Consider the following 16157-nt stretch of genomic DNA (forward strand, 5'->3'; position numbering starts at 1 on the left):
TAGTTACATTTCTCAGTATCAATAAACTAAAATCACTCATTTAGCCCTAGTCTTTGTCAGATGCTCCTACTGAACAAGTTCTTCTGATCTGTCACAGCATAAAGTTTATTTCAAGAAATACTCAACGACAACAAAACATTAACTGTATTCAAAACTATACATTATTTTCTAAATAAATAGGTTGCAAAGCTTAATATATTTTCTTTACATAACTAATATAACAATTACATTGAAATAGTTCCCCTTTAATAAATACATTTGGTGATACAATTTACAGAGAGTCCTTCTACAGAGATGAGTGGTTTGGCAGGCTAGCTGGCCAAATTGGACCACTTATTCAATCAAGTTGTGAGCAAGCCTGATGGTATAAAAACATTTCCTTACGCAAAAAAAAAGTATTCAGCCATGAAATTATAACTATTTGTACCCGTGAGTCACTTTGGATTCTTTTGTTTGGATTTAAAATAAAATCACACTTGTATGCACATCTAAACACATCAAGGAACTCAAAAATGGAAAGAATGATCATTTAAATGTAACAATTGGAAAATGAAAATTGAAAATGTTTAAAGTGGACCAAATACACAAATGAAATGCATATATATTAGCTATTTTACCTGCTAAAGAATTTATAACTTTTTTATAATATGCTATTTACAAAAGTTCTGCCCTACAGCACAACCCAATCTAGCAGGGCAGGGAGGCCTGATTTTTCTCTGCTGCAGTTTCACTTTTACATATAGGTACCTTTTCCACCCCCACCCTGTGACTGTACAGTGAAAGTAGAAGCAGCTTCAGTATGTCTCTTGCACTGCAGAACAACAGATTGTCTCCCTGTGTTACTTCTGCAATATATTCAAGTCAAATTTGGGTATGTTCATTTAAAAATACACTTATGTCTTGTTTATTTTCCAGGGGGTTCAGCTTTAAACAGCTATATGATGTAATACTTTTTTTAAAAATATTTTTCAAGACAATTCATTGCCAAACTACTTAAAACAATGTGGTTGGTAGTAATTTGACCAACAGCTGAAAATTAGGCATTATGCCTTTACTTTTCCTTTTTGCTTTTCCAGTCTGCTATTCCCCATCCTTGTTGACTGACAAGAACTCAGTGCTTACATCAGGGAACCCACCAGGAATTTAGCATAATAGTGCCTTCTTTGCTGTCATAAAATCACAAACTCTCACTGCCACTGCTGTTTTTTCACTAGATAATCCTTGCCTTGCAGCACTAGAGTCTGCAGTTTGAATACCAACCAGGACACTATCTGCATAGAGTTAGCAAGTTCTACCTGGCAACAAACAAAATGTAACAGTTCTCCCCAGAAACAGTGAATTCTTTCAAATTCTGTACAGGTGCAAGAGAAAGTCAGGTAACTACTTGTTAGGTCTAGATGATAGTTTCATGGTCATTTTGCAATAAGAAATTGATCAGAATAATGTGACCCTTTGAAGAAAACAAGTGATTTGCCCATACGGGCCAACAGACAGCTGTTTATACAAATTATAGCAAAAAAAAAAATAAAAAATCTGTTGACACCTGACTCTCATAACAAAACCTAGCCATTAATATAGAGTTGGACACACTTTGCAGCTATATCAGCCTTCACTTTACTAGGACGTTCCACAAGATTTTGGAGTGTGCCTTTGGGAATGTGTGCCTATTTTGACAGCATTTGTGAGGCTGGGTACTAATTCTGGGTGAAATCTGACTCACAATCGGCATACCTATTCACCCAAAAGGTGTTCAGTAGGGTCAAGGTCAAGGCTCTGTGCAAGCCGCTCAAGTTCCTCTACACCAAACTCATCAGACCATGTCTTTATGGACTTCACTTTGTGTAGAGGAAAATAGTTATGCTGGAATAGAAAAGGTCAATTTTGGAAGCACAGAATTGTCTAAAATAGCTTTGTACAGTACTGCTGTAGCATTAAAGATACCCTTAACTGGAAACACCAGAGCTCAATGATTTTCAGGGATGTGCACATACGTTTTGCAAAATAGTGTGCTTGCCTTCTCTTTGCTTCTGTGGGAGAACCGAGTGGCAGGAGAATCCCTTAGAAAGCTCAAAATCATGACATAGAGCTAACACAGAGCCAGGGGCTTACTCTCCACAACAAAGTGACAGCCCTGGGTTCCTAAGTTGACCACCTTCCACAGCTGTTACAATAGAGGAAGTGGAGTAAGCCACAAGCTCTCCATAACTTAAAGTACTGGGTATGTCACTTTCCTGGGTTCACCAAGCAAAGGAGAGCAAAGAGAAAGTATAAGTTGGTATGGGGCCCAGCAACGGCAAAGCACACAAGTTAACATTAAGCGCTCCATTTTGTTATTATCTACAGTGCAGTCAATCATTTTTTTAGGTAAAACCAATATGCAGTAAGCATGACACAAGATGGCTCTCCTTGAGGTTCTTACCTTGCCTCATTGTCCCACAGCTTTCCCTCCCAATCTTTTAAAACATGAATCTGCCCAAATTCCACCCAAGGATCACTATATATATATATATATATATATATATATATATATATATATATAATCAAACCATTCTCAGATTTGCCAAGCCTTGTCCTTTGCAGGACCTAAAACATTTTTGAAAAATCTGTAAAAAAAAGACTGCTGGAAGGTAGGCCTCTATTGCTTTCTGCTGCCAAGTACACAGGAATTGTTAAAGGCCAGGCTCACTATTTGGTGGTGGGTAGGGTTTACTCTCAAGATGGGGACAGCAACTCGCTGTTGTCAAGGATGGGAGCCACACTTTGAATACAGCAATGGTTTTGATATGGAATGTAAGGACAATGTACAATATATGAACAAAACAAGGAACTGTGCAAATTAGTAGCTATGTCTCATAAAATAAAATTACAATAATTAAATTCTCCTCTGCCAGGAAGGCTTTTTCATGGCAAGTCCTCTGACAGTGAGCAAGCCAAAAAATATTGCACTGCTATGTATTGCACTGCTAGCGGATTTGCCCATACGGGCCAACAGACAGCTGTTTATACAAATTATAGCAAAAAAAAAAATAAAAAATCTGTTGACACCTGACTCTCATAACAAAACCTAGCCATTAATATAGAGTTGGACACACTTTGCAGCTATAGCAGCCTTCACTTTACTAGGACGTTCCACAAGATTTTGGAGTGTGCCTTTGGGAATGTGTGCCTATTTTGACAGCATTTGTGAGGCTGGGTACTAATTCTGGGTGAAATCTGACTCACAATCGGCATACCTATTCACCCAAAAGGTGTTCAGTAGGGTCAAGGTCAAGGCTCTGTGCAAGCCGCTCAAGTTCCTCTACACCAAACTCATCAGACCATGTCTTTATGGACTTCACTTTGTGTAGAGGAAAATAGTTATGCTGGAATAGAAAAGGTCAATTTTGGAAGCACAGAATTGTCTAAAATAGCTTTGTACAGTACTGCTGTAGCATTAAAGATACCCTTAACTGGAAACACCAGAGCTCAATGATTTTCAGGGATGTGCACATACGTTTTGCAAAATAGTGTGCTTGCCTTCTCTTTGCTTCTGTGGGAGAACCGAGTGGCAGGAGAATCCCTTAGAAAGCTCAAAATCATGACATAGAGCTAACACAGAGCCAGGGGCTTACTCTCCACAACAAAGTGACAGCCCTGGGTTCCTAAGTTGACCACCTTCCACAGCTGTTACAATAGAGGAAGTGGAGTAAGCCACAAGCTCTCCATAACTTAAAGTACTGGGTATGTCACTTTCCTGGGTTCACCAAGCAAAGGAGAGCAAAGAGAAAGTATAAGTTGGTATGGGGCCCGGCAACGGCAAAGCACACAAGTTAACATTAAGCGCTCCATTTTGTTATTATCTACAGTGCAGTCAATCATTTTTTTAGGTAAAAACAATATGCAGTAAGCATGACACAAGATGGCTCTCCTTGAGGTTCTTACCTTGCCTCATTGTCCCACAGCTTTCCCTCCCAATCTTTTAAAACATGAATCTGCCCAAATTCCACCCAAGGATCACTATATATATATATATATATATATATATATATAATCAAACCATTCTCAGATTTGCCAAGCCTTGTCCTTTGCAGGACCTAAAACGTTTTTGAAAAATCTGTAAAAAGAAAAAAATGTTGGAAGGTAGGCCTCTGTTGCTTTCTGCTGCCAAGTACACAGGAATTGTTAAAGGCCAGGCTCACTATTTGGTGGTGGGTAGGGTTTACTCTCAAGATGGGGACAGCAACTCACTGTTGTCAAGGATGGGAGCCACACTTTGAATACAGCAATGGTTTTGATATGGACTGTAAGGACAATGTACAATATATGAACAAAACAAGGAACTGTGCAAATTAGTAGCTATGTCTCATAAAATAAAATTACAATAATTAAATTCTCCTCTGCCAGGAAGGCTTTTTCATGGCAAGTCCTCTGACAGTGAGCAAGCCAAAAAATATTGCACTGCTATGTATTGCACTGCTAGCGGATGTGATGATTTTGCAGTATTGGAAACCCAAATGTGTCATAAGTATATATTCTTCTCATCTCCTTGTAAAAATAAACTGAGAAAGAGCTTCAGAGACATGTCTCCCTGTCGATACCTTTCCCTGAGGCAGCTTTATTCTCCATCTTGCTTTCAGAGCTGCAAAAAAAACAACAAACAGAAGACATTAGCTGAACATGTTCGATAGAAGGTGACCCATCACCTACAGATACAAAAGGTAGCCATTTTTGTAAGGAGAGACAAATATAGTTGATTCCCTTTATGGTTTTATTCTCCTTAAAAAATGGCCACCAATGGTGCCTATAAGTGATTGGTTCCCACCTTACAGGTTTGACTGACACAGACATTATTGCAAGACTACAGAAATATATATGCCATGCGATGCAACACAATTTGCAAACAATCAAAACCGATGCTGGAAGGGAAGAATTGTAAGCATATTCAAAAAAGAAATCTCTTTAAGACAGCTTTAGCAAGCATGCATGCACACAAATATGTTAAATTGCATATTCAAGAAACAAGCTGGATATAATCTGTATATTCTTCCACACTGAATTATCACAGACTAACATACAGCAATATTCTAGTTGGAGGAATTAAAGTGTATGTAAACCCTAACAATGCGTTTCCCTTATTTGCTCCCTTTTGGTCTGCTAAGTATACCATTGAAAGTGTTTTGTTATATCTGTTGGATAAGTACATAAACAACATACCCAATTATCTTGTGAAAAATTTAGTATACTTTGCTGCACTCTTACCAGTTGACACAGCTATGTCTGTGGACTAAAAAACACCTACTCCTTTATTTATAAGGGGAGGGGGATGTTCTGTAGTCCAGCGGTGACAATGCTGCTCCTCTTTAGCTACATTGCAATGACTTAACAAAAACAAATGCAGCCACCACACCTTAGGACTGGTAAACTGCAATATATTATATTTTTGTTCTTGGGTTTACATATGCTTTAAACAGTGCTAGGAGATGTTTAAATTGGTTTGGTTTATTAGGTAATTGGTTAGATTTAATACTCTAGTTGGTTAGATGTAATAGAGAGCTAAGAAACATTTTTATTTTTAGTAGATGATCACCTAATACACGATACCCAACAAAGCAAAAGCAATGCACTGGTTATTCATGCGCTGACAATTAGAAATATTAAACTGCATGAAGTATCTGGAGCTTATTCTGAGGAAATGTGACTATTTAAATTTACAGATCAAAATTTTTCTAGTGTTTAATGCAAGCTAGTTCATCTGATAAAGGAAAAAAAAATAAGACGAAAAAGGAATTATTAGTACTTCTCAACATCTTGAATGTTTGATTGAGAGCAGCTTTAGAATACACCTCACTGTACCTAGCACTCATGTAAATCCATGAATGCAAGTCCCCCCAAAGGTCCTGCTCAGATTATGTTGATTTCAGTCATAAAACTGGGGTTGATTTGCTAAAACTGGAGTGTGCAAAAACTGGTGCCGCTGTGCATGATAGCCAATCTACTTTTAACTTCAGCTTGTTCAATTAAAGTGATTGCAAATTCTGTTTTTTTTTTTTTTGTTAAACACAACAAACATGTTAAACTTACTTGCTCTGTGCAATAGGTCCCTCTTCGGCTCTTCTGGCCCCTCCCCCCTGTTGAGTGCCCCCACAGCAAACAGCTTGCTATGGGGGCATGTGAGCCGAGGCACAGCTCCCTGTGTCCATTTAGACACTTAGCCGCAGCGGAAGCCAATGGCGCCGCACTGCTGTTTCAGCCAATGAGGAGGGGAGTCCTGGGCAGCCGAGACACTAATGCAACATTGCTAGATCTAGAGGGATCTAGAGGGACCTCTAGGTAAGTATTAGAGGGGCTGCTGCACACAGAAGGCTTTTTATCTTAATGCATAGAATGCATTAAGATAAAAAAAACAACCTTCTGCCTTACAACCTTACAACCACTTTAAGCTTTGGCAAAAAAAAAAAATAGAAGCTAATTGGTTTTGATGCAGAGCTGCACCAGATGTTGCACTCTCCAGTTTCATTAAAGCAACCCTACTGTCAGAGGTTTAGAGGTCATTAAATCTGTGCCTTTGCATTGAAGCCTATAGATTTATGTTAGCTACATTTGTAGGTAAAAGGCGATATGAAGATATTTTTTATTCTCTGAGGCTTACAATATTGTGATTCTTTTTCTTAATGTCTTCTTTATATTGCTCAATAAAATAGATTTAAAGTAGTTTTTTGACTGTAATTATATGTCAGTACAGATAGCTGCCATAACACCAGTATTTTTTTAAACGGCGGGCGGTCTGTTTTAACATGAAGGTGGTCCCAGCGGTGGGGAGGGGCACCTCTCCCACCACTTCCAGGTTGTTTTTCCCACTTAATGGAGCCCTCAGTAGTGGGGGAAAACGGTCTGGTCCTTTCTCCTCCTAGGCAGGAAGTCGAGTTAGGGCAAGATGGCTCCCACTCGACTCTATGGCCTTGGAGGATCAGAGTGATGTCTTACATCACTTCCTCCCAACGGCCTTAAAGGACCCATTTTTTTCATCATTTGTTTTTTTTTTTCTTTTTAGTGTAGATGTGAGATCTGAAGTCTTTTTGATCCCAGATCTCACATTAAAGAGGACCTGTCCTGCTTATTTCTATTACAAGGGATGTTTACATTCCTTGTAATAGGACTATTTCAAGTACCAATGTTTGTGCCATTCCACAAGAGTGTGCGTAATTTTGAAGCATGACATGCTGGGTATCTATTTACTCAGCGTAACATTATCTTTCACATTATATAAAAAAAATTTGGCTAACTTTACTGCTTTCTTATTTTTCATTTAAAAAATTTTTATTTTTTCCAAAAAAATTGTGCTTGTAAGACCGTTGTGCAAATACGGTGTGATAGAAAATATTGCAATGATCTCCATTTTTTTCTCTAGGGTCTTTGCTAAAAAAAAAAAAATATATATATATATATATATATATATATATATATATATATATATATATATATATATATATAATGTTTGGGGGTTCTAGGTAATTTTCTAGCAAAAAAAAACAGATTTTAACTTGTAAACAACAAGTAAAATAGGCCCGGCAAACAAATAGGCCAGTCATTAAGTGGGTAAACCTGTATTTTACTTTAAACTTTTAAAATTTTATGCTACAGATACAATATACTACACTTTCTGATTTAGTTTCCTTTTGTTACTGGAGCCTAATTTAACCTTACTTACAGCTAATCTCTGTCAATAGTCATTCAAAAGGCCAGTGCTTCTGTGGTCAGTACAGGCAATCTCATTGGACAAGTGAAGTAGCAGCAGGTGGGACTTAGTGATGAGGTCAGGGAAGGTTATGCTCCAGTGAAAAGGAAGCTTACATTAATGAAGGACACAGAACAGATTTTTTTTTTCTTGTGGATAATGTAGTTATTTCTGTGGTACATTTTACAATAGAATACAAATCTACATTAAGTTTGTATAAATGGATAAATGTTAGACTTTCTGCTGGGTTTTAAAGGGATTGTAAAGGCAGAAGGTTTTTTCATCCTAATCGATTCTATGCATTAAGATAAAAAAAAACTTTTGTGTGCAGCAGCCCCCCTCGGCCCCCCTAATTTTTACCTGGGCCCATCTTTATCTAGCAATGTTGCAGGAGTGTATCAGCTGCCCGGGACTCCCCTCCTCATTGGCTAAGACAGCAGCACAGCGCGATTGCCTCCCGCTGCTGTCAATCAAAAGACAGTCAGCCAATCAGGAGAGAGAATAGACACAGGGAACTGTGACTCGGCTCAGGTGCCCCCACAGCAAGCAGCTCAACAGGAGGGAGGGGCCAGGAACACAGAAGAGGGGCCCAAGAAGAGGAGGATCTGGGCCACTCTGTGCAAAACCAACTGCACAGAGCAGGTAAGTATAACATGTTTGTTATTTGTTTTATTTTATTTTTTTAACCGAGAATCCACAATCACTTTAACTACTTTCCGTGTCCCTGTTGGGTGTATTTCCACTCACTTCCTACCCAGCTAACCACATTTAACATAAAGCTATAACGATTTGAAAGGGAGCAGCAAAAAAGATGCTTATTAGAAGTTGGAGGGGGGGGGGTGGGGTGTTAATAAATACTCTTTGCAGTAGTTTTGATGATATCAAGTAAAGCCTGGATACTGTAGACTTTAGAACTACAAACTGATTGCTCAGGTACAGTACAGGTAGCTGTTTAGGGTCCATGGACACACAACTGATACTGCTGCACAAAAACCTAATTCCTTTCTAACACTCCCAAAAACACACACATATAGAAGGCATAGGGACAGTTATTCCATGCTTCTACTGATTTTCTTATACTATATTGCTTTAAAAAGAGACCCTAATTGCTATAACTTTGCCAAAGTTTGTAAAATGTGTATGCAGCATTTTGACTTCCTTCTGATATCAATAAAGCTGACAAAAGCATAAGGGTATATATTAATATTTGTCGTTATATATTACTATTAACAAAAATGAGGACAGTTGCAAAGCTATTTAAATGTCTAGCTCTCAGATTACCAGCAGACTGTATTGCAAATGCTAAGAAAATTAAAAATATATAAAAAGTAGAAAATAAAAATACTTTTTGAAAGCAGAATTTTGGGATAACAAAATGGAAAGCAAATGTTAGTAATAAAATAGAAAATCTGTAATTTTTTTACACCTTATTATACAATCAGAGAGTGCTCAATGAAAAAAAAAAAGCAGGAATGTGATAATTAAGAACTTCTTTAAAAAATATATATATTTTAAGTAGGTGGTAATTAACTACCTTTGGTGACATACTATGAAGAACGAACCCTGCAGTTTCTTCATCAAAACCCTTGCTGCTGTTTCTTTCAATGTACAGTATAAAAATACACTTTTTTGTAGGTGGACAAATAATTCTGATTGGCAGCAGCAATGAGGTTAAGATGTGAATGATAGAACTTTACAGAAACAGATCTGAACCTTTTAGCATGGCAATTGTAAGACATAATTACTGTATTAAAAAAAGAAATGAATTAAAATAAAACTTCCATTCTGTACCTTTCATTTCTTTCTCTTATATATATATATATATATATATATATATATATATATATATATATATATATATATATATATATATATATACAGTGTATATATATATATATATATATATATATATATATATATATATATATATATAATGTAAATCCTATAAATTTGCTACAGTATTAAACAAAAAAAATTGTCAACTTAACTAATGCTGATGATGCTAAATTTGGCCTGGTAATCTAGGCTTTAATGGTTACAGAAGAGATGTTATAGTGATTTTGATCAAAAATAGATAAAAGCCTATGCAGTGATGTGTACTTCTGTTTCAGAGCGGCTAATACAATAAATACAATCCATTTTATTTGCCAACACTTACTATAAAAGTCTACTTTGATTTCCATTTTGTTTTCCCAAATAGAATCATTGCTGAGCGGCCTGCGAAGCATGCTACAGTATGCAGTTACAAATGTCAGACTATGTGGACATTCAAGAAATAAATTAGTAAACAAGCGTTATATTTAGATGCATGTGACCAGTAATCTTACCTTTAGGGATCAGCTTGTACAGTGATTAGGAAGGGGAGCTTATGATAGAAATGTAACATGCAACAAATTAAATTCAGTGGAGTTTTACTTGTGTTGGAATTTATAAAAGGATTATAGCAGATGACACCAGATGACACTAGCCAAGTTACCTTAGGTTCACATCAGACTTCCAACCAATCGTGTTTGGAGAAAATTAACTTTTATTTTTGATTGGGTGGGATTCATTTATTAAATGAGTAGAGGTTGTTAACTTTGCAAAGTATGTTCACTTAGAGAGTTAGTTTTCCTTTAAAAAAATAAAAAATAAATGAAAAGGTGAACACACACAATACACCCCTGGCCCCTTCCCCACCAGTCTCTCCCTACTTACCTCCAGGGGTGATCAGATGACAATGTGGCGGTATGGGAATTTGAAATCCCAGTTCTTCTCCCTCTTATTTCTACAGTGCTTCTGGGACAAATCTGAGCGATTCTAATTGGTCAGCACTGGCACAGAGCATCTTTCTGATCTGCCAAATGCTCCGGATACGTAGGCACTGGCAGCTCATCACCCACGGAGGTATGTAAAGTGGGGACCAGGGGGGTGGGGAGGGTGTATGGTGTTAGTTCACCTTTTCATTTTTTTTTTCTGAAAGAGAGAACTTCCACTTTAAACTTAGTAAATGTGGTGTAGCTATGTTAACTCGGAATGCTCAATCATGAGCAAATGGAATTAAAATATATTTTTTGCCAGCACATGATTGGATGATAAAAGTGAACACAGCTTCACCTTATTCACTAAACAAATTGAACATGCTCTATTATTTAATAAATAAGCCCCCATTGTGTCTGAAGTAAACACAGGATTGCTGGTTACGCTAACCTTTAGCATCAATAGTTTTTTACCCTCCTAAAAATGTTTTTATTATTAGGTGTTTTGGTGCTTTTGTAGTGTCCTGGATTGTTTGGCTGCAAAATCAGGCAATTCAAATGTACACATCACCTTTAAACCTACTGAGCAGAAGTATTTTTTAATCCTTTGTAATTAGAAATAAATAATACTTGTTAATAATATACAAGTTTTTTTTTTTTTTATAACAGCATCCTTTCTGCAACAAGAACATCAAGTATAGTAAAGCAAGAAAACCGTCTTCTGTGTGCCCTCCTTATTTGGGTTCATTTCGTTCTTAGGTATTTGACTTCTGGGCTGTCCTCTGCTTATCTATTTGTACTTTCCATAACATTGTCCCTAAAGAATATCTAAACCCAAGAACAAAAGTGGAATGTACTGCAGCTTACAAGTCCTTGTATATGGTGGCTACATTTGTTTTTTTTAAGCTAAATTGTCTGGAAGTTACAAAAGTACCTGTGATTCTTGACAGATATCCAGTGTCTCAGCAGCACCCTTTGCCTTGAACTGAAGTCTCAAACAATTTTACCAGCTTTTCCAGCTTTGTCAACTACAGCAGGGGTGGGGAACCTTTTTTCTGCCGAGGGCCATTTGGGTATTTTTAAAATTATCCGCGGGCCGTACAAAAATATCAACTTAAAAAAGTGCCTGTTATATTTGGTCAAACATTTAATTAACTCACCCCTAATGTGATGGCTGCAACTGCTTCTCTTTGGTGAGGTGTGTGATGTTAGCTGGTATTGATGATGTTGCTACTGGCAACTGGTTTTCCAGGTATGCCCTTCTTAATGCAGAGTGATTAGTGCCCCCATCAATGCAGAGTGATTAGTGCCCCCATCAATGCAGAGTGATTAGTGCCCCAATCAATGCAGAGTGATTAGTGCCCCCCTTAATGCAGTTATTAGTGCCCCCCATCAATGCAGAGTGATTAGTGCCCCCATCAACGCAGAGTAATTATTGCCCCCATAAATGCAGAGTGATTAGTGCCCCCATCAATGCAGAGTGATTAGTGCCCCCATCAATGCAGAGTGATTAGTGCCCCCATCAATGCAGAGTGATTAGTGCCCCAATCAATGCAGGGTGATTAGTGCCCCCCATCAATGGAGAGTGATTAGTGCCCCCCATCAATGCAGAGGGATTAGTGCCCCAATCAATGCAGTGTGATTAGTGCCCCCCATCAATGCAGAGTGATTAGTGCCCCAATCATTGCAGAATGATTAGTGCCCCCCATCAATACGGAGTGATTAGTGCCCCAATTATTGCAGAATGATTAGTGCCCCCCATCAATACAGAGTGGAGTGATCAGTGCCCCCATCAATGCAGAGTGATTAGCGCCCCCATCAATGCAGAGTGATTAGTGCCCCCCATCAATGCAGAGCGCATGGGGATTAGAGCGCCTCCTGATTACAACCAGAGCGGGTTCTTCTACTTACCTGGCGCGGGCGCTCTCATACAAAGTCACGCTTCCTGGACCAACTCCTATGATAGACGTCACCACTGTGCTGTCTATCATAGGTAGGAGGCGTGACTTTGTATGACTTTGTATGACAACGGCCGTGCCGTGTAAGCAGAGGAACCCGCTCTGTGTGTAATCAGGAGGCACTCCCCCTCCCCTTCGGAGGCAGCCCAATGGCAGGGCTGGATCAGATGGCTTCAGGGGCGGCATACGGCCCGTGGGTCGTAGGTTCCCCACCCCTAAACTACAGAATGCCTTCTCCATATGAAATAGAGATAATGAGAGGAGGAGGAGGTGTTTGTAATCCAAAACCAGGAAAGCAGCCTAAGGTGACAATCTGCTCCTCCAGCATCATGGGTAAAAGTTGTCACCCTTTTATGGGCAGGATCACCAGGTGAACATAGAGAAAAAAGAGCCTAAAACAAGAAAATGAATGCAGCGACCACATCTAGGGACTGATAAGCTGCAATATATTAAATTTTTATTCTTGGGTTTAGATATTCTTTAGGGACAATGTTATGGAAACTCAGTACCGATAGATAAGCAAAGCATACCTATGAAGTTCAGATGTCAATACCCTAGGAACAAAGTAAAACCAAACTCAGAGGGGCACACAAAAGAAGGTTTTGGGGTAATATTTTTATTGACTAATGAAGTGTTCTCATTGCAATAATGCCTGTTGGGTGGGGCTTAGCCCAGAAATCAGGAAAGTCAAGCGCTCATGATGTCTGTTCTTAGGGAGAACTGATTAGATGTGTGGAATGGTTGCCAGGTTCACCTTAATTGGGCACAACTGGTACTATGACCACCACAGCTGCATGAGCTTTTGATGATAAGTTACTCCTTTAGATAGATCCTTGAAGATGGGATTAGTACATTTAGCATGCAGTTCCCGTCAACAACTGTTTTGTAAGACATTCATAGACACAGGATGATTATTAGTGCTTGAATCTCGAAAATTCAACAGGTTTGGAGAATTATCAACATGTCTGTTGGTACCTAGAGGCCATAGCACACACCCTAGACATTTATTATGCTCTATAGGTAGTACAAATCTGCATTTTCATTCTATCTGAGGCAGGAGGGCTTGTCCATAAATGTGCCTATATATAAACCAACATGTATAACAAAGGCTGTGATTGAAAACATAACACTGTTTAAATATGATTTTATGGATGAAGAATGTAGCTTGAAAGGGAGCCATCGTGGTTTACAAAAGTGACTTTGATATAGGAATTATATATATTTCTTTTTTTTTAAGTATACATTTAAAATGAAAGTATTTTGTATTCTCAGTAAGCTTGGTAACCTACCAAGTGCAGTGCAATGCATCGTGGTGTCATCAATTATGAATTTTACTAGAGTTCTCTGCAGTGAACCTAAAAGCAGAGTGTGCAGTATCAAGTGCTACGGCGAAAAAAACAAGTGTCTTACAAGTGTCTTTTTCTGCATTGAAGTGCATTCAAAATGATTCAAAATTGTATGAATGGGCATTTAAAGTAATTCTTTTATATGGCTTTTAAATTTTTACAAGCTTGCACTTCCTTTTCTGTGAGTTTAATAAAATATAGAGGCAGAGTAGATAAGCTACTACAATGATTCTGCCTAAATAGTAAAAGAGAAGTATGGCAAAAGTTTTTTTGGCCATACTTTCATTGTGGGTCACATGTGTGTACTTACTTTTGCTCCCCTGGGGCCCAAAATCAGCTGACAGGGCAGACAGGGCAGAGCTGCTGCAGGCACTAGAAAGACAACTGTGGAGATAGGCTAGAAGCCACACAGGGATTGATTTACTAAGTAAATACAGATTGTTCATTTAGCAAAGTGAATGCTCATTGAGTGGAGTAAATACAATTTAGAAAATGTGCTAACAAAAATAATTTTTTTAATTTACCTTGCATGACGGAGTATTTAAAAAGAACAACACATGTTCATGTTTTGCGAAATAAAAAAAGGCTCTATTCATTTTTGTAAACCAGCCACACCTTTTTCTGGTAAGGAAAGGTTGGAACCCCTGTCAAGTTTTTACAGGAATCTTGGTTTATATATATCTTTTTGAACATAGTATGGTCTATTTAAGAAATTTTTAATGATTTTTTTAGAATGAATGTGTCTTCTGCTTTTATTTTCTAGCAATCATATATTTCCTTTTTTTTATTTATGCATACACTTAAAGAAGTCCTTTTAGAGAAGTAATAACCATTTCGTGTTTAGATTTATTTATACCTTGGTAAATATATATATATATATATATATATATATATATATATATATATATATATATATATATTTTTTTTTTTTTTTTTTTTTTACGCATGATGCTTAAGTTATCAGCTTTTCAGAGTTGTAATATTACATGTACTTTTTTGTATCATATCCTACCTAAGTATGTACAAAAACAACTGATAGTTTATTTATTACACTTGCAGTGCTGATGGAGGGGGCTATTTTGTATTCTTAAGTTGCACCAAAACTTTCAAAGCTTTGCAATCAAATAAACTGTAATTGACCTGTTCAATCCTTGAGATGCTCTCATTTTTTTTTATGTGAAGATTCCATTTTAAGGTTTATAAGGCCATCTGTGTCATCACCAGGGAGATTTACCATCACTATTTCAAAGAGAATAATATGCTAAAGGCAAAAAGACTGTTCACGTTGCAAGGGAAGTTGCACTGTGCAAAGGAATGTTCCCCAGAGCTTAGCGCATGAGGTGGAGTTCCGTCTACTGCACTCATGTTCAAGCAACAATGCTGTTTTCCTTCCTTACACTTGATTGGGCATTATTTGCAAAGTGAAATTTCACAACATCCACTAAGTTCTGGGGATATTTTCCATGCAAAGGGCAACTCCTCCTGAAAAGTGAAAAACCTATTTGCCTTTAGTAGAACAACTCAAAAGTGATGGGAAAATGTAACATTTTAAGTTGCAACAGGAAAAGAGGGAACCTTCCAATGGAGAGAGTTGTTCAATTGACAACTATTTGGCAAAAGATTTCCCTTTCTTTGGAGAGATTATCGCTCACTTCCCGTTGTATCTTGAGGAAGTGAAGGAAAAGCTCCTAAGTTGAGAAACAGACAGGTGAAGAAACACTTGACAGGTGTTTTAACAGTTCCATACTATTCCAAAACCTTTTTAAAAAAATGCATTAAAGTAGTAGGTTTGTCTTTGTTTCAAATATCAGATCAGATAAGAAGAATTCTAACTTTTCACTGGTCCTGATTTGGTAGTTACACTAAACACAGACTAGGTTTAAAATACCTCTTCTAGTAAATGGGTTTTAATGTTAGTAGAAGATACAGAGTCACTGCAATGCAGACATCACAAATGGTTTCATAAAAAAAGTAATACAATTTATTTTTTATACTCGATTTACAATAGATTAAAATTTAAATAATTTAAGCCTGAGCTACTGTACATTTCACCAAAATCCAGCACAGTAAGTGTTTGGTCTTCAGCAAAGCCTACTAGAAAATGTAATTTTCTAATACTGAAGATTGCACCTGTCTGCCTGAATATAACACCTACAGGCCAAAGAAAACTCTTTGATTGCAAAGAAAAAACGGACAACAATGAATACAATTGAAAAAGCAGACACTACTGGGATTTGTAAATGAAGGTGTCTATTTAAATGTCAGAACCAATAAGCCCAGATTGCTGTGGCCAATAGCAGCCAAACAGACTTTGTTGTCAATGGTACTGCGTATTATTCTAGATAAAAGCAGATATTTGGCTGATGTGGTTACTTAGAGCATCTCTGGGATTGGTGCACCA

The 16157-nt window shown here is 37.6% G+C and overlaps 1 protein-coding gene across 4 annotated transcripts in view; it reads right to left on the reverse strand.

The window, feature by feature from the left end:
* Nucleotides 1–4105: 4105 nt before the first annotated feature.
* Nucleotides 4106–16157, reverse strand: part of SLC4A10 (solute carrier family 4 member 10) — a 409068-nt gene continuing 397016 nt past the window's right edge. For 3 of the 4 annotated variants that reach the window (XM_082261024.1, XM_082261023.1, XM_082261025.1), the window contains exon 25: nt 4106–4618. In XM_082261024.1, the coding sequence (XP_082117150.1) occupies nt 4552–4618 (67 nt within the window). In that variant the 3' untranslated portion in view covers nt 4106–4551. Of the gene's footprint in view, nt 4619–10041; nt 10080–16157 lie in introns of all 4 variants that reach the window. The other variant, XM_082261026.1, reaches the window with a different exon arrangement.

The sequence above is a fragment of the Pelophylax lessonae genome (assembly GCF_965119305.1).
Source record: "Pelophylax lessonae genome assembly, chromosome: 6".
Taxonomy (NCBI): domain Eukaryota; kingdom Metazoa; phylum Chordata; class Amphibia; order Anura; family Ranidae; genus Pelophylax; species Pelophylax lessonae.